This window comes from Marmota marmota, unplaced genomic scaffold (genome assembly GCF_001458135.2).
Source record: "Marmota marmota marmota unplaced genomic scaffold, marMar, whole genome shotgun sequence".
Lineage (NCBI taxonomy): Eukaryota > Metazoa > Chordata > Mammalia > Rodentia > Sciuridae > Marmota > Marmota marmota.
Genome location: NW_026000005.1, coordinates 47,085,961 through 47,105,074, shown reverse-complemented (window position 1 = coordinate 47,105,074; position 19,114 = coordinate 47,085,961). Strand labels below are relative to the sequence as shown.

General features: G+C 45.6%; 1 protein-coding gene across 9 annotated transcripts in view; it reads right to left on the bottom strand.

Moving 5' to 3' along the window:
- The window catches only part of Dis3l2 (DIS3 like 3'-5' exoribonuclease 2), a 336,218-nt gene that overhangs the window by 59,390 nt on the left and 257,714 nt on the right, over positions 1–19,114 (bottom strand). For all 9 annotated transcript variants that reach the window (XM_015481549.2, XM_048808736.1, XM_015481548.2 and 6 more), the window contains one exon: positions 5,268–5,501. In XM_015481549.2, the coding sequence (XP_015337035.1) occupies positions 5,268–5,501 (234 nt within the window). The remainder of the gene's footprint in view (positions 1–5,267; positions 5,502–19,114) is intronic.

Genomic DNA, 19,114 nt, shown 5'->3' with positions numbered 1-19,114 from the left:
CCTCCAATCAGACCTGCTAAACATGGTACTAATCAAAGGAATAATTTACTTAATTGCAAGAAACCATCCTGGGAGCTAACATAGCACAACTGTTCTCCATTACCCAGCCTGGCTTCCCAGGGAAGTGATGATGAGCTGCTAAAAAGCTCACTGGGTGATAGGGCTGAACTGCTTGCCCTTCATTTAAGCAGGGGTCATCAGCAACGTGTGGACCCACAGGCCAAAACTGCTTTTCAACCATTCAGGTGCCAAAAATAAGCTTTACATTTTTAAATGGTTGAAAAATAATCAAAGGGAGAATAATATTTCATACATGTGACAACTGTATGAAATTCAAGTCCTTCAAGTTTTATGGGATCACAACCACCTTCATTCATTTAAAGCACGTGGACATGGCAGGGCTGAGGAGCAACACAGAGATCATATGGCCTGTGAGCCCAAATCATTTTCTCTGGCCCTTTAACAAGTCTGCCAACCCCTGATTTAAAGACTAGGCTAGGTCAAGGTCATCCACAACAGCATTCCACAGCAGCTTGGGTCCCAGAGTATTAAGTGATCTCCATTAACAAGGTCAGCTTTACAATCAAGTCTACAAAGAAACTTCCTGAAGTCTGGGCTTCAAAATTGTCTCAAGTAGGATTTATATGAGATGCAGCTGAGAATTTAGGAAAGCTACAGCCTCCTTTAGTTTGGAGGAATTTGCCTCAGAAGATGGAAACAACAGGGTACCTCACCCAACTTCAAACACCCTCTGAATTCAGAAATTGCTTCAACTCTGCCCCATGACCCCTGCGGGGGGGTAGGGCTCCCACAGGCCCCAGGCGTAACCATAGAAGTTCTCACCTCAGCAGCCTTCCGGGAGGTGCTGTCACCTGACTGAACAGAGAGGCTGGGGAGAAAGCCCCAGAAAGCTTGAGTCTCCCAAAACTATAGACTGTTCCTAAGTTTTTGTTCTCTCCCAAAGCTCAAGATGCAGATGAGATTATAAACCATTGTGATTTTTATTAATTTTTTTACTATAAATATAAAAAAATGTCTGGGCAACCTTATGGCAGCCTCCTTTTAAGAAATAGGAGATACATGTTATAAACAACCTAGAATAAGCATCTTTGTTAAGTCCCTGTGTTATCATGATGGCAGCAAACGTGGAGATGGAAAACATGGAAAGGACATCATTTAACTCATTCAACTGAAAAGCACAAGACTGCATCTGAGGCCTGCATTTGCTTTTGGGTAGTGAAGCAAAGGAGAGTCATTTCATTGCAAAACCCTATCTGGAACCAGGTCTGAGCTCCAGGAAAGAGACATCTGGAGCGGGCATCCCACCTGGTAGGCACTGCTGCCCAGTGCATTTCCCATCACAGGACACAGCAAGTTTGCTATTATCTGATTGCATGGTGGAGTCAGGAACAGGAGGCCCCAGGCTGAGGCTCACCAGCTCAGACAAGGTTGAAGCAGTTGCACTCTGTTCCCCTTGACTGGGGAACACCCAGTGGTCACGCTGCTCTGCTTTTCTGAGGTTATCATAGTTTCTGTCCCAGACTCCACAACAGGCACCAGATTAGAGACATGTACTCCACCCTTATTCATCTCAAGGGCAAACCCACTACTTAGAAAGGTGAAACTTCTGGTTTGGCTGATTTATCCTGGACCCATGGGGGCCTAATGTGTGACATGGATGGTGTCTCCTCTCTAATTGAGCTAACTTTTGTAAAAGGATGTATTTTTTAGGCCACCACCCAAAACGTGGACATTGTGAACTGGGGCAAAAAAGCTTCAGAGAACAACTCCAAACAGTAGACTACTCAAACAGCACCAAGGAAAAATGGATTTTTGTGAGGGCAAAAGCAGGCAGTAAGGACAGGAGGACAAATGCAGTGACTTCTGAATGGGGCCATTTAGCTGATTTATAAACGATCTCACCAGTGTCCCTGGCTGTGGGAGATTGATGTCTCCTCCTTCTAAAGCTGGGGTCCCCCAGACTTGTTTTCTGGAAAACCAAGGAATAAACTCCAAGGATGCAAATTCGTTATTTTCAGACCTTAATTAACTGGAACCTAATTAGGACTTTTGAGAGTGTTTTTTCTCCCACTTTAAAGGAAAACTTTTTTTTTCTTAAGTCAGCATGGTATAAATGGAGAGAAACTGAACAAAGAGCTATTTGGATGTTTTGCCTTTGGGGGTCTCAGCTTTCTAATTTATAAATTGAAAAGGCCATTGAGGTTTAGATATCAAAAGTCATTTTCAGCAATAAAATGTGGATTCTTGGACATGCCGACAATTTATCAATAATCTGTGAAGGTTCCCTGTCTTCACCATCACACCTCTCCTACTGCTGCGAACTGAGGTCACCCGGCAGTCTTTTCCAGTTTGTTGAGTATTTCACACACTTAATCCAATTGAACTTTACATCAACCTGATGGGGTAATGTCTCTGTTATACCAGAAACCCGCATAGTTGGTGTGACTGAGTAGCACTTGATGAGTTATTCTAGAAGTCAGGTAAAGAAGGGAAACATGTAGAACAGATTATATATATACATATACATAAACACACACACACACACATATATATATAATTTTGTGTTTTGGTTTAATTTATATAAGTGCACATTCATTTACTATTGTTGAAAAAGTAAGCCTTTTTAAAAAGTATATGCTAATTAGATTTCCACAGTCTTTTCTGAATGAACTACACTCAATTTATTGTCTTTTACTTACAGTTTAAGCCATTTGTAAAGCAATTTGAATACAGAATGATTCTTGAATTTTAGGATTTCCCCTGAACTTGTACAGTTGTCTCACCTACAGAATGTTTATTTATTTATTTATTTTTGATAGTACTAGAGATGGAACCCAGGCTGAGCACAGTTGGCAACTGCTCTATCACTGAGCTACATCCCCAGTCCTTTTATTTAATTTTATTTTGAAACAGGGAGTCTTGCTAAGTTGCCCAGGCTGGCCTGGAACTTGAGATCCTGCTCCTCAGGTTTCCTAGTAGCTGGGATTACAGGCACGTGCCACCGTACCCAGCAAAAACAGAATTTTCAAACACTCATCCAAATCTTTCCAAAATATTTAACTTAGTTTTCACAAAAACAACACATTTCTTTTTTATGATTGTATTCAATTACTTGACCTAATATTTAGGTAAACTAGATAGTTATTTATATTTAATTACAACAATGCATGACAAGTGCTGGAATCACCTAGGTTCAGGGACATATACACAATTCCCCTGATCATGGAAGGAAGAGGTGCTAAACAGCGTGAGGGCAGCCATGAGCACCAGGCACTGCTGTGCACAGAGGAAGGGGAGTGCTGGTGAGATGGCTGTGAGCATCCAGGCAGTGAGTTTTAAGAAGACAAGTGGAGCCAGGCGTGGTGGCGCCAAATTCCAGCAACTTGGGAGGCTGAGACAGGAGGTTTGCAAGTTCAAGGCTGGCTGCGCAACTAATGAGACCATGACTCAAAATAGAAAAGGGCTGGAGGGCTCAGTGGTAAAGCACTTGCCTAGCATGCATGAGGCCCTGGTTCAATCCCCAGAACTGGAAAACAAACCAACCAACCCACACAAAACACAAACAAAACTTGCCCACTCACACACACCCACACACACACCCACACACACACACCAAAAAAAACAAAACAAAACAAAACAAAAAAACAAAAAACAAACAAACAAACAAAAAAAAAACCCAGGAGGCAGTAGAAAGGCTGAACTGGAGCTGAGGAGGAAGGTCAGGGCATCATTAGTATCCATGCAGCTGAGAGTTAAAACCAGGAGAGCAGAAGAGTCCATTCAGGGAGGGAATGTGGAGCGAGATGAAAGGAAGGTGGGGAAGATCCCAGTGAATGGGATCCCAGGGTGAGCAGAGGTAGAGGCTTCTAGAAAGGGGACATTACTAGAGATATACAAAGGGAGATTCAGGAGGTGGCCCAAGGGCCTAGTGCAGGACTGATATCCAGGAAGCAAGAATCCAGGGGGTGCTGGGGGTGGCAATTAGAGTGCCTTGGGGATTTGCAGGAAGCACAGAGCCCTGCTGCAGTCTCCTATGCCTTAGTCCCTCTTCCTCCAGCTCATGTCCTCCTCCTGCTATTCTGCCTATCATCTCCCCTGAGCATGCAGAAGGGCAGGAGAGTTCAAGGAGCTGCTCTGACTGCAAGCACAGGCAGGTCTGATCATCCAGGTCCTGAGACCTTACTACTAGGTTGGGGCAGCACCTATTTGCAATGCCTGCTAGGAAGCAGTCATGCAGGATTGTGGCAGAAGGTAGGATGAAATCAGAACCTCCACTGCAAGGTCTTAAAGCAGGGCTGGGGAAAGAAGTCTCTGCAGGGTAAGCTATGCTAATGGTCTGATAAGCAGATCCCTCAGGCAATCCCAGTGATCTTGCTGCTACCCACTCCATTTTTCAGACACATGGAGACAATTCCACAGCACACAATGGCCTGGGGAGGAAAGTGTGGGTCAGAAATACAAATGAAAAAAGATTCCATGATATAAAACATAAGCTCCACTCTTGTAATGTGCTGACAAGCAATGAAGAGAGAATTCCTGGGTCCTAGCTGTTATCAACTCTGGAATATGGAAATTTACCTGATCCAAGTGACAGCTGCCTAAGTCCCAGTGGGCTGACAGTGTCAGAATCACTGCGACTGCAGCCACTGTTTGCTTCAACAGCCAACATTCTCCAGGCTCCTCTCTTCCCTACTTCTTCAGATGTTAAACAAATAACTCTCTTTGAGGAATAAGAAGGGGGGGGCTGGGGCTGGGGCTCAGTGGTAGAGCCCTTGCCTAGCATGTGTGAGGCACTGGGTTCGATCCTCAGCACCATATAAAAATAAAAAAATAAAATTAAGCTAAAAAATCCACATAATATTTAAAAAAAATGACATACTGTTTTTTGACCCTCACAATCACACACTGGCCAGCTACTTCCTAAACATGTGTGTCTTCAGTTCTTGCCTTCATGAGAAGGGATTCAAACTAAGAACCTGAAGTGAGGATCAAATCCCAGGCACAGCCTCTCCACAGAAAACAGCAGTGGTTTGCTTGCAGAGCTACCTGCACAGACACCATCCTTTTCTGTGACTGTGTCACCAGGCCTCATGCCTGTGGAGTCTGGAGGGTGGGTGGGAGAGCAGCACAGTGTGGTGGAATGCCTGGGGAAAAGCCAGGAGAGACAAAGACTGCCATGCTGCCTCATCCCACTGGCTTCAGGAATGAGTCAAACTTTACGGCTGCACTGAACAAAACACACTGACCTGATCCAAACGCAGTGCGCCGTCCACAAAGCGCTGTTGGCGAAGCTGTTTTGCGATTCTGTGCAGGTTCAGGACCGCCTGGTGCACTTCCTCGCTGCTGTGTTCTGGGGAGATGGGGGGCAGCTCCTCCTCAGGGATCTTCTCAGATGGGCTTTCAATCATGCTCTGAGCATGCTCATAGCTCAGTTTGGTGCAGGAGCGGATGATGGTCCGGCCAAACCACTCCTTGAGGATCTGCAGAGACAGACACATTGTGAAAAAGCTGGGAGGATATGCTTTTCCAGGATTTTCTTCATTCAAGCCTTCACCACACAAACTCAACAAAGATTTATGGAGTGCTTGACCTTGTGCTCAGGATGCTGTTACACAGTTGAATCAGACATGGTTGCTGCTGCCCTCAAGCAGCTGGGACTCTACCAGACCTGGGCTGAATTCGATAGGCAGTGAAAGTCTACGAAGGTCCCCAAACACACCTCGAAGAGTGAAAAGCCTGTGAGAATCTTCTTCATTAGTTTTAGGAGAGTGGTCATCAATTCATAACTTGGGGCAAGAGGAAGGGACAGTTGCCAGAGATGTGACAGATGATGTCTGGGCTTGGTAATGGCTGAGGAGGAAGGAAAGGGGAGAAAGTAGGGCCATGGACAGAAGCAGAGGACACAGGTGAGGAGGAAGGATGAGTGGACAATGGGAAAACCAATTTCCACATGTCTATGTAGAGAAAGAACAGGGTTTTGGACAACAATCCCTTACTGTGAGGGACTGTCCTGTCATTATTAAATGTTGAGCAGGATCCCTGGCCTCCACCCACTAGAGGCCAGTAACATCCCCCCTCCCCAGCTAACAACCAGAAATGTCTCTAGACATTGCCAAGTGTCCCCTGGGGAAAAAGCCCAGACTCCAGGGGCTATGCCAGCTCAGTGGTGGAGCTTGATGAATGCAGAGATTACTTTGAGGTATATTTCAGTCTTTCAATTTCTCTGTATTTTCTATAAGCCTTTATGGTTTTAAGAAGAAAATAAAATAAAACATGAAAATTCTGGGGGGACTTCTAAGTCTGAGGTGCAGATTGAGATCCAGATGAGGGTATCTATAGGGCATCTGGGATGCTGGCTCAGGGCCTGAGATGGTGGCTGGTCTGGTTCAGAGAGCTGGCACCACCCCTCCAGGGGCTCAAGGAAGGAAGAGACGGGCTGCGTTCCCCTATACCTGCCCATGCAGGGAACAGGGAAGCCAGAGGATGAAAACAGAAGAAAAATAAGAGGGTCCAGAAAGGAAAAGACCAGGTATGTCTAGTGGTAGGAAAAGGGGCGTGGGGGAGAACTGTTAGAAAAAAGGACACTGACATGCAACAAGACCATTTAAAATGGCACTTCCTACGAGACAGGCACTGATGACCCACTTTCCACACGGCAGCTACTGATTCTCCCAACAGTCCTATGAGGTAGGAAGTTTATGAACCTCATTCTTCAGTCAGGAAACCAAGGCACAGAGAAAAAAAGTAATTTGTCCAAGGCCATGTCACTACAGAATGGCAAAGGGGAACAGAACCCAGGTAGTGCCACCTCAGTGTTTAGCTCTAACTCACCAGTGTCACACAGCACCATCTGAATGTCAAGAGGATTAAAAGAAAGAGAAGTCCAGGCATGCAGCACTGCACCTAGCACTCGGGATGTCAGAAAGACTGCACACTCCGGACACCCTGGGCCGGGCTCCTCTGCCTTCAGGGCAGCCAGAACTTTGTCTCCATCATCCTCAGCCTCAAGCATGTGTCCATATGCCACTCAAAAAGTGACACTTCAGGGCTGGGGCTATGGCTCAGTGGTAGAGTGCTTGCCTAGCATGTGTAAGGCACTGGGTTCGATTCTCAGCACCATGTATAATTAATAAATAAAATAAAGGTCCATTAATGACTAATAAAAATATTTTTAAAAAAAGTGACACTTCTTGAACGGGTCATGATATGAAAAAGTCTGGGAAGCTTTGGGTGGGGGATGAGCATATGGCTAAGCAGAGGCAATGCAATTACTGTGGATGGTGGTTTCCAGAAGACTGACAAGAAGGAAAGCCGTTGAGAACCATGACAGAGGGTGCATTCGTTGTGTTTACAGGGTAGGGAGAAGAAACCAGTATGGAAGGAAGACTGAGTACATAGAAAAACAACAGGACCTGGGGTTAAATGGAGGTGATGGAGGCCATCCATCCAGTGTGGGAAGAGAGGCCTGGGGAGGCAGGCAGGGAGGAGGGGGATGAGCCCCAGGGGAAAAAGAGTGAAGTAGGGAGTGCTCACACCAGAGAGCCCCAGTCTATGCAGGAAAGGATGAAGGAGACAGTTCAAGGCTCTAGGGCCTGAGGAAAGTGGAAAAGTTCCAAGATGCAGACTGTGGGAATCATGATTCTGAAGCAAGGGAAGGCAGCAGAGCTGAGTGATTGGGGGTGAGGGCATGCAAGAAGGGGTGAGCATTGGTCAGGAGCGGAACCTTCAAGTCTGGGCATGCAACACCCTCTTGCTCTTCACCAGCCAAACCACTCTGTTCACAGCCTCAGAGACGATGCCTCCCATGAACAGCCCTCAGAAGGTCTGTATGTAAGTGCTCCTCTAGGGCAGAGCCCAGCTCAGGACTGCCCACCCGACAAGGCCTTCATGGACACATCTGCTAAGCTGACAGGCTACAGAAAGCCCTCTGGTGCCCACATCCTCCCTTTAAAGAAGAATCAACACTGTCAAAAAATGGCAGCCCTGGGATGGAGGATGAGAATGATGACAATCATTCATGTCTTGTATTCATTCAGTGCAAAGAGCTATAGAGAGTTGTGCATTTAATTTTTTCTTAAAAAAAAAAATACAATCCTGAAACTATGCTTTCCAGATTATTCCAAGAACTAGGAGGAACTCAAATGCACATTTGAGTCTTACACTGTGGCAAGCAGGACCTGAAGCCGGCTCTTTGGAGCTCCTGTGCTGCAGGCAAGGGTGCCCACAGCGCCAATCCAGTCCTGTCCAACAGCTGGGGGTGCCCTGTGCAGGAGGGAGCCCCTTCCAGGGCAGCCCAGGCTTGCCCTACACACCACATTTCCTGAAGAGAGCTGCTCCAACCTCCTCTAGAATGACAGGGCCACGGCCTCTTCATTCTTGTGGTCTCAGTGTTTTCCCCTGGAGAGTCGGCTTGCTTCCGTTTCTCCCTTTCCTTCCAAATCCAGTCCCTCCTCCCGTGTGTCCATATTGTGTTTGTTAGACAGCCTGTCTTCTACTCGCTCAGGGAATCCAGCTTCCACCCCACGCCACGCCTCTCTTTCTCACAGGTCACAAGTGGCCTCGTGGATTCCTTCCTGTGCCCAGGTCACAAGGTGTGTGGCCTCCCGGGGTCTGTGTTCTTTTTCCCTAGAGGATGCTCTGAGCAGGTGACCTCAGCACCCTAAGGGGCATTTGTTTTCACCTAAGCTGTGGGGCCACAAACTGCTTTAGAATCTAATGAGAGCCCTGATGAGATTCACCCCACAACATGTGCATGAAATTTGGCAGCAAGCTGCGTGAGGTACCCCAAGCCTATGCACACCTTCTCCATGCATACCTTTGTCGCTCTCTCTGAACCCTCTGATTGCTGAGCCCTGACCAGGGGTTTCATGTAATCTCGGGGAGTTCTTAAAGTTCATTACCTGGCCCTTTCCCAAATCAGATGCCCCCGCCCCCAGCTTGTTTACTGCCATCCTGGCGGCACATGCAGTTCACCTGAAGTACCGCTCCCTGTCCAATGGGCACCTCTGCTCTTTTGCTTCCTTCTCAGTCAAGGCAGAAGTCCCTTCCCAACAACACACCTGGATGCTGCCAAGCTGGGGCCTGAGTTGGTGTTTCCTGAAGCTCTTTCCCCCTGGCTTCAGCCCTCCCCTCACAGCTGCATCTCTGGAAATCTGCCCTGATCTTCTTTTTAAACATACAAAGGGTTGAGGAGGAGGCCTGGAGTCACACCTGACAGTCACTAAAATAATTGTGAGGCTATGAAAAGCGGCCTGAAACCACCTCTGGGAAGGAAGGATGCCTGTGGCAGCTGCAGCGGGAAAGCAAAGATCCACCCAGAGGGGACCAGGAGCAGCCAGCCCCAGCGTGGAAGGCAGGCCTCTCTGGAGGGAACACCTCATTAATTTCCAATTTGGAAACTGTACTCACATCAACGCCCAGTCCATAACCAGGGCCAGTGGCAGAAGACAAAAGGACAAAGGGTTTTTCATGGAAAAAGTTAAAAAGCCACAAGGAGATGCATAAACAAAACCCTTCAGAAGAAGATCATGTCCTGCTTCTGCGGAATCACAGGACTCGGACCACTCCTGCGGCAGGCAGCAAGTTTGCTGCACACACTCTGAGACACTAGTGCTGAGAATGTCAGGTTAACAGAGTCGGCCCTGACTGCAGGGTATTGCTGGGAAAACCCTGGGCCAACTAGGAGCCCACACCATCCACTGTGCACGGCACCTCTACATCCAGGAAGACTGAAACAGCCCAGCACCCTCAGTCCCAGACCCTGACATCCCACACAGGCCGGGGAGGGGGAGTCCCTTATTCAGCCTGTTCAACAGCTGAGAAAACAGACTTCCTGAGAGTCACACAAGCTCCCAAGTGGCAGCCATGGGCAGATCCACAACCAAAGGCTTAGATTCAAAGTCTATTTTTTCTTATATTTCAGCTGAATGTCATAAAATAGAAAAGCGAGAGATGTGAAATAAAGAAGCAAATGTACCTCAAATGCATATCAACTTTCTATAGTTTAAAGAGACAACGGTGTGAGGAAACCTTTGAACACTGTGTCCTAATACCATTCAAATGTATTTTAAAACTTATCCTCTGAAAAATGTCAGCCCCTTAGTAAGACACCTCTGGTTCTAAAAACTGCTAATGGGGTTAATTTATAATTTTAAATAATAAGATGTAAAATCACTTCTGCAGCAACTCTGAGTCCCATCTATAAAATGTTTAGTTCAAAAGACATCTTAGAAAGAAACATTTTCCTGACTGAAGCAAAACCAGGCTGTTTGAGTGGCAACGGCGGGAAAAGGGGTGGGTAAAAGAGAAGCCAAATGTGCCAAGAAGAAAGCATCTGACAAAGAAGTGGGCAGAAAGAGGAGGGCTGGAAGACAGCAAGGGGCAGGTCAAAGGAAGGACTGCCTAGTGAAGGCCTTGGAAGCAGCAGGCAGAGGCTGGGGGGTAGCTGAGGAGTAGGGGACTCTTCCACTAGGCCCACCCCTGTAGTAGGCCCAATGTGATGGGGTGAGACCCAGGTTTTTCTTAAAAAACATGAGAGCCTGAGCATACCTGCAATCCTAGTGACTTGGGAGACTGAGGCAGGAGAACTGCAAGTTCAAAGTTCAAGTTCAAGGCTAGCCTCAGCAACTTAGCAAGACCCTGCCCCTCCCACAAGCAAAAAAAAAAAAAAAAAAAAAAAAAAGCCTGGGGATAGAGCTCAGCGGTAAAGTGTCCCTGGGTTGAATTCCTACTACCAAACAACAACAAACAAAAATAACAACTAACCAATCAAACAAATATAAAACTTCCCCAAAACAAAGAGAGCCACCAGGCTAAGATGAAGTTGTAAATAGCAAGACTTGTGCCCCAGCAGCAGCAAGCTCCATTTATACCTGAGAGCTCACTTGCTCCGTATTGGCACACAGAGGCCACATCCTGGAGTGTTCCATGGCTGCACTGTCGGGGTCCCAGAGGAAGCATGCAGAGGCCCACCAGAACCCTCTGCCCAGGGCACAGGCTGCAGAGGGCCTCATGTCTGTCAGCCTGTTTTAGTTCCTAAGTCAGTTTGTTTATGTGCTAGAATTCTCTCCAAGATTTATTTGTATAGCAAAAAATGCCTAAGTGTACTGAGCACTCTTCTGCTCTCCAAGGTGGCCTGCCATTGAGCTTGCCCACTGGTCCTGAGGGCTAGAACCAGGTCCCTTCCCATTCTGACCTATTGACAGCTGTCTAAACTTCTGAGGAAGGAAGTGGAGGAAGCTTCCTCGAATTGTTTGCCTGGCACACCAAACCCTGAGAGCCGCAGGAAACGTGAGGAGATCCCAGAGGCTCTGATGGTGCTGAGGCAGGAATTTCATTCTGGTAACAGTGGATGAGGGTGCTATGCCCGAGCGGGCCTTGAAAGCATCCCCTTTCCCACAGGGCAGTGGGAGGAATCCTTAAAGCTCATCTTTGAGAGGCCTGAGGGTGTGGGAAGGAAACTGGAGGCTAGGGGGAGAAAGCAAGGAAGGAAAGTGGGAGTGCACTTGTTTTAGAGCCCAGGACAGCCCACTCTGTTCTTTCTGATACTCAGGAGCCATGTCTTCAGGTTCAAGTCAAACCCACTGTTAATAACATCAAAACGTGGGAGAAAAGCTGATTAAAAGGAATTTTTACCTCCTGGCATGACCATCTTATAAATAATAAATGTCTTACTTTGTTTCATTTCTTGAAAATATTTCATTTTGAATTCTTATTTTAAGTCCAAGCAAAATCTGTTCAGTTCAGTTCTGTGATTCCCCTGAAGTGACCTTAGGTAAGCCATCTCATTGTGCCTTCATTAGGAAATGGGACATGCAGGGCACAGAACACAGCAAAGTTCTTCCCAAAGCACCCTTATCCCAGAGCTGTTGCTACAGGCCTGAAATAAAACAATTCTGCTCCGCCTCTGGTAACGACTAAAGATAGATATTCTGGGAACTTTCTCCTTATTCTCAGAACCAGTTTTTGAAGCTATTGTCTCATGGGAAGCTGCATGGGCAAGGTTTCCACTACAGCGTCCGAGGATGAAACACATCAACCAGTGAGTGCTCTGCTTCTTACCACCAACTGAAGCCCCAGGTTGCATGATACTACACACAAGCCTTGCTACAGACCATGATGACCCAGGGAGAGCATAGAATTTTTTCTTTTTCTTTTGGCAATCCTGGGGATTGAACCCAGGGGCACTCTACCACTGACTTACTTCCCCAGCCCTTTTTATTTTAAGACAGGGTCTTGCTAAATTGTCCAGGCTGGCCTTGAACTTGAGATCCTCTTGCCCCAGACTCCTGAGTTGCTGGGATTACAGGTGTGCACCACTGTACCTAACCAGCATTTTATTTTTCAAGTTTCACAAGATTCCTAGCAGTGGCAGATGGCAGGCCAGCAGCAGGACATGAAACTCTACAGGGGTCATCATGGGGACAGCAGGATTGTGCAGAAGCTGAATGGGGTAGTTTGAGGCTTTGTTCAACCCTCAGCACTTGGCTTGCAAAGTGGGGAAGGTTGCTGTGGATGCAATGCTTACCAAGAGACCACCTTTCTAACAAGGCAGAAAGAATAAACAGGTGTGCAAATCACTGTATGAAATATTTTCAGCATTTTCTGGGTATGGGCACTGTACTATGGGCGGAGAGGTAAAAACTCAGGAATGGTACTGCTTATAAGGAGTTTATAATCTTGCAGGATAACAGATCTGTGCACAAATGGCTCTAAAGTCCAGGGAAAGAGGACAGGTGCTGAGGGGGTGGAAAGATGGGAAAACGGATTCTGACAGGGAGGACAATGCCCTTCCATCTAAGCACCTTCTCAAAATCTAGGGCATCCCACTCCCCCACCCCATATTCACTCCATTTAGGATGAGAGACTCCCCAAATCTATCTCTTCTCCCTTGTCTTGTCTGTTCACCTTACCACTCAGCCTACAAACATAATCCAGCATCTCTCATTTGCTTACTTAAAATAAAAGAAAAAAAAATCAAAATATTTTTTTACTTTTCTAATTGGTATTATGAATTCATTATAGGAAACTTTACAAATATGGGTGGGAAAAAGAAAAATTAAAAATCTATTCACCCATCACCAGGAGATCACTACCATTTCTGTTTGGGGCTATTAATTTCATATCTTCAATACCTTATACAGTATGTGAAGACAGCAAGTATCCCCAGCATACTGAGTGGGTGGATGAGTGACTATCCCTGACTCTCGTGAAGAAGTGGCATCATAGCTGCATCTCAAAGCATAAGCTGCATCCTTGTTGGCAGAGTTGAGGGGAAGCATCTTCAAGGAAGAGGATGGAGCACATGAGAAGTCTTGGAAGCCTTGTGGCTCCCTCTTAAGCCAAATGAACCCTTCAGTAGCAAGAGGAGAGATGGAGGGGGCTGGAGGATGAATGGCAAATGGTCACAGAGGGTGGAGGTCTTTTATATCAGACTCTAGAGATCAGACTTTTGGGGCTAATTATCACATGCAGTCAGAGGAAGTTGAGTAAGAGGATGATCACTAGGGAAACAGAATAGAGGTCACAGTCTATACCACTGGTCCCAGGATAAGATGGCAAAGATGTGAACTGGGATGGTGGCAGTGGTACAGAAAGAGAGGACTGATTACAGAGGCCCACCACAAAGGTAGCCCTGCTAGAATGTAGAACTCTTAGAGGTAGTAGATGTGAAGCAGGCTGGCCACTTTAAAGTCTGGGTAGCTTGGTTGTCACTGATGCCATTAAAAGATCCAGAGAACACAGGGTTTAAACTCAGGTTGCAACAGGGGCATTATTATTGCAGAAAGAGAGGGGAAAGGCAGAGAGGAAAGTTGATCAAGTAGATCCAACTGGATGCTCTCTGGTTTCCAAGAAGGAGAAATGAAAGTTACCAGAGGAGAATGGTGGGTCTTGAATGAAAGAGGGATGAGAAGCAGCACAGAAAGGTGAAGCCTAGGAATAAAGGTCTGGAATAGCTACCTTAGCAATTAGTAAAAGAATTCCTAAGTAGTATTAAGGCTCTGCTAAAGAAAGTCGGCCTGTACTCTGCACAACATTCTTCTCTCAACGCGTGCTTCTTGAGGCAGGAAGTAGAGTTTCCCTAGAGCTCCAGGAACAGGCCCAGACTGGAATGGCATTAGGAAGAGGTGGGTAGCAAAACTTGAGCTTAGTGGATTAAGGCCACAGAAGCTGAAGATGGGAGCTGTTGCACAGGAGAGAGCTCATCATAAGTGATCTCCACACGAGCAAAGATGCTTCAGCAAGAGAAGCAAGTCTGTTTCCAAGTTGGCTCTGGATTCCATGGGTCTCTAGCAGAAGAAAGAGAAAGCAGAGAGGAGGGGGCATCCCATTTTAAAGGCTTTTGGCTTTTGTTCTGATGAGAGATTGGAGAATTTTAAAAGAGAGATAAGACCTAGTTTAAGATTTAGAAGGCTCCTTCTGACTGCCATGTGGGGAGAAGATAAATGGGCAAGAGCCAAAGCTGGAAGAACAGCCAGGAGGCCTCTGAATTAGTTCAGGCAAGAGACAGCAGCTGGAACCCCTGCCACAGTGCTCAAGGTGATAAGGAAGGGGACAGATTCAGAGAGATTTAGAAAGCAAAGCCAAGATGACTTACTGGCAGACTGGATGTGGGTGGGGTGGATGGTAAGAGAAAGACCAAAGCAGTGAAAAAGGACCCCATGGCTTCTGGCTTGAGTAAATGGCTGAAGTGTCCTCTTTTGGAGCACCCTCTAGGTCCTAATGGATGCTGGATGCTGGCACATGGCAGCATCCCAGTTGTGGCAGGGGAGGCAGGCTGGGGACAGCTGCAGCCAGGGAGGCCTTCCTTGCACCCTTCTCATCTGTGACCCTGAGACTCCTACTAAGTCAGCTTTGTTGCAGGTGATTTTCTTCAAAGTCTGACACAAGAATATTCACAGAGGTGACCTTGTATTTCAGGTGTCTCTGAGAACTGGTCTTTGGTGTGTAGGCCCTTATATTCCTGAGTGTCAGATGAGACAGAAGTGCCAGAGGTGTTCAGGAGGTGATAAGGCCACTGGATGGATATGGTAGAGCTGATTTTGTGGTTCCAGAGTTGCATTTTACAAAAAGCACAAAATTTACTTGGGTAACTTTTCCCTTGTGACAATATTTAATTACAAATGTCAAGATTAGAAAACAATGTTCTTAAAACAAACACATGAAAAATATGCTAAAAATAGATTCTTAAACATTTATTGACCTAAACATTGGGGCACTGGCTTGATGAAAGCAAAACTATCCAAGATTTTCTTGTGGGTGTTAAAAAAAAAAAAAAAAGTAGTAGCCTTCCAATGGTGGACCACGCCTACCCCAGAGAGTAAGGCAGGCCAGTAGCCTAAGGAAAACCTTCACTTTGGCACCAGGTAAAAGTGGCAGCCATGTGGGAGGAGTGGGGACACAATGCTGCTGGCCCTGCTCTGGCTCCTTCTAACAAAGCCCAAGCCCTTTTGCTAAAAGAGACTATAAGCAAACCCAGCCTCCTGGCTCTGGCCACACAGGCTTTGAGTTCCTTCCTCTTTATTCATTTGGGTTCTTGATGCAGGGCTGCCCTCAGGGCCTCCTCTGGCACCCTGATCTCTCATCTGATTCTGAATCTGTGCCCCTCTAGCTTAACTCAGGCTTTGCTTACTAGCATCTTAAACAAGCATTCCTTGGATACAAATGTGGAATCAGACCTTTCATTATGGGCCCCTACTGCAGGTAAGAGATACTCAGGACTAACCAACCGGTCTACCTCTCATGTGGTCCCCTGGTCTCTGGGTAGGGTATTTGGATAACCACAGTGGGCCTTGCCCTGCTAGTCTCTGTCCTTAGTTCCAACCCTGGTCCTTCTTATCTTGTGTGGTTAGACAGAGGCCCAGCACCTTTCCTGGCCCCATGCTTTCACCTGCCCTGCAGCACCTTGTGAAGAGCAGAAGCCCTAAGCACCCGGCACTGCCTCGAACAGAAACCCCAAAGGGCAACTGTGTGTCAGGGTTTGCCGCTTTCTAGTGCTTCTTTTATGACCCTCATATTTTAGAAGCACATTAGATCAGGCAGTTTTTATTTCTCGGGTCTGATCCTGGCAGGCATAATTCAGATTCAACGTTCTTCTCTGTTGACTCAAGTTAGTTTTCTTCTACAGGCTTTTATTTTCTATTTAGTTAAACTTTTGCAAAAATAAGCATTTATAAAAATATAAAAGTTATACATGTTTTCAAAAAACATTAGAAAATACAAAAAAGTAGAAAAAATTACTCATAGTTTTACTACCCAAACACAACCACAGTTGGCATTCTGTTTTATTTCCTTCTGATCTTTTTCCATTCATTTTCCCCCCATGCTTGCTCTCACCCCCACCAGAATATGAGTGCTGGCATACTGTACTCATAATTCCTTCTCTGCATTTCAGATAATGTTTGCCTCTTAAACCTTAGAAAGGAACTTTTTACCAGATAGTTAGGAGCCATAAAAACCCAAAGTAACGTGTGTATTTTTTTTTTTTTTTCATTTCAATTTGGACAAGTCCATTGGAGATACTCAGGGAAATGTGTTATGGGTTCTGGATGGCACCATGGCATTAGCGTCCATTGTTAGGTATGCTACAGGGTTGTGTTTTTTGTTTTTTTTTTAATTTTTTTTTTAGTTGTAGGACACAACACCTTTATTTTATTTATTTATGTGGTGCTGAGGATCAAACCCAGTGCCCCATACATGCAAGGCAAGCACTCTACCACTGAGCCACAACCCCAGCCCCAGGGTTGTGTTTATATTAAAGGAAGTCCACAGTTTTTAGAGTTGCATATGAAAGTACATGTAAGTGAAAGGACCTGACTATGGTTTATTTCAAAACACTGTATCAAAAACCAAAATCTTAACAGTAGTTGAATTTGGGAGATGTGCAAAGAGCATTTATTGTGCTATTTTCTTTACTTTCAGGTATATCTGAAAAATTGCAGGTTAAAAATTTAAAAATAAAATATACATAGTTACAATAATCACATAGTTTTAAAGGCTTGTTATGAAAGACAGTAACCTTCTGTTCCCCTCTCGTCTGTCCCTCCCCATGGTAACCGCTTTTTTTTTTTTTGGTGCCTGGGATTGAACACAGGGGCACTTAACCACTGGGCCACCACATCCCCAGCCCTTTTTATATTTTATTTAGAGACAGGGTCTTCCTGGATTGCTTAGGGCCTTGCTAAGTTGCTAAGTTCCACAGATTCTTTCTTGGGGATCTCTGAGACCTTTCAGGGGTCCATGAGGTCAAAACTGGTTTCATAATAACACTAAGGCACTGCATGGCTTGTCCCATGTATTGATATTACACAGATAGTCCAAAAGCACTGAGGGGTTTGGGTATTGCTGTTTGGGTATCAATCACCAAATTATGGTCCTGTGGGTCAAATCCAACCTGCCAACTGAATTTAAATAAAGTTTTACTGGCACAGAGCCAAGCTGTTTCATTTACCTATCATCTGCTCCCCTGCTAGAGTGTGAGAGTTTCATAGCTATGACCGAGAAGGTGGCTTGTAAAATCAGAGATATTCACCATTTGGGCCTTTATAGGAAGTGTCTTAAACCCTGATCCAGGTGACTCCTTCCGTTCTTCCCTGTGCTGATTTATGTTTCCTATGTCCAATATCTTTTTCTTTCTTTTTTTGGGGGGCGGGGTATTGGGGGTTGAACGCAACCACTGAGCCACATCCCCAGCCCTATTTGTATTTTATTTAGAGACATGGTGGGGTGGGGGGGTGGGTCTCACTGATTGGCTTAGCGCCTTGCTTTTGCTGTGGCTGGCTTGGAACTCCAATCCTCTGCCTCAGCCCCCTGAGGTGCTGGGATTATAGGTGTGCACCACTACGTCCGATTCTTTCTCTTTTTTGATTTACTCCTTCATTCTGGTGAAGCCTATTCTCTGGCAGCTTTCTGAGAAACAGTGTACCAGAAGTACTTTTTGTCTCAAAATGTCCTCTCCTACTCTTGCAGTTTACTGAAAGCTAGGTACAAAACTTTGATATGGAGATCACAGACTTTCAGACATGGAGGTTTTCTTCACTGTCACGTGGCTTCTAGAGTTGTGGTAGAAAAGTACTAGTTATTCTGGTTTCTGATCTACTGTAGATGATCCCCTCCTGCATCTTATTCTTTGTCTCCAGGGTTCTAGAATTCTCTGGTGGTGTGTCTTGGAGACATGTTTCCACCACTATGCTGGCAGCGAGCTCTTCCAATCTGGAATCATGTCTTCCAGAAACAGAGCATTTCCTAGAATGATTTTGCCCACCCCACCCCCATATTTGTTTAATTGGTATATTATGGTATACATAATGGTGGGATTCATGGTTCCATGTTTTTACATGCCTGTTGATCATTTCTTTCCTTCTGATCTCTTTGCTATTTCTAGTATACTCGTTGAGCAGATGCTGGATACCTTGGACTGGTCCTCTAATTTTCTTATCATTTCTATCTCTTTCTGGGATAATTCTTCAACTTCACTTCCAACTGGAATCTTGAATCTTTTTCATTTCTTCTATCTTGTGATATAGATAACTCCCTTTAAAAAATTCTATAAAGATATCATTTTTTTTCCTTGTTAGTGTGTTTTGTCCTAGTTGCTTTTCTTTATTAGATTACTTTACCTTTCTATGTAATATTAGACACTCTCCTCTTGGTTGTCCCTTCAGACATGAAAGTGAAATACTAAAAAAACTGTGATAGGGCAGTGGGGCTCACTGTCTGTGAGCTTTACTGCAGAAGAGAGCTGGGCTGCTCCTTGGGAAACCCTTAAGGTTATTAGTATGCCTTTATTATTTACTACTCAGACTCTTCAGAGAAAGATGTTTCCATCTCCTAACTCATGGGTGCAGGCCTGGCCCCCAGAACTCTGGAGTTGGTGGAAAGAACTTTCAGTATGCCAACATTCACTCAATCCCTAGGCCCAGCAGCACCGAGTGTGTCACTGTGCCTCAGTTCAGACACCTTCCTCTGTCCTGTCCAGAGAATAAATTTCTGGTCTTCTGTGTAGAACATGGGAACTAATCTTTTTTAAAATAAACTTGCAACTGATACTGTTGCAGCCTCATGTTCACCCACCCCTCCCCACCTTCTAGAGTTA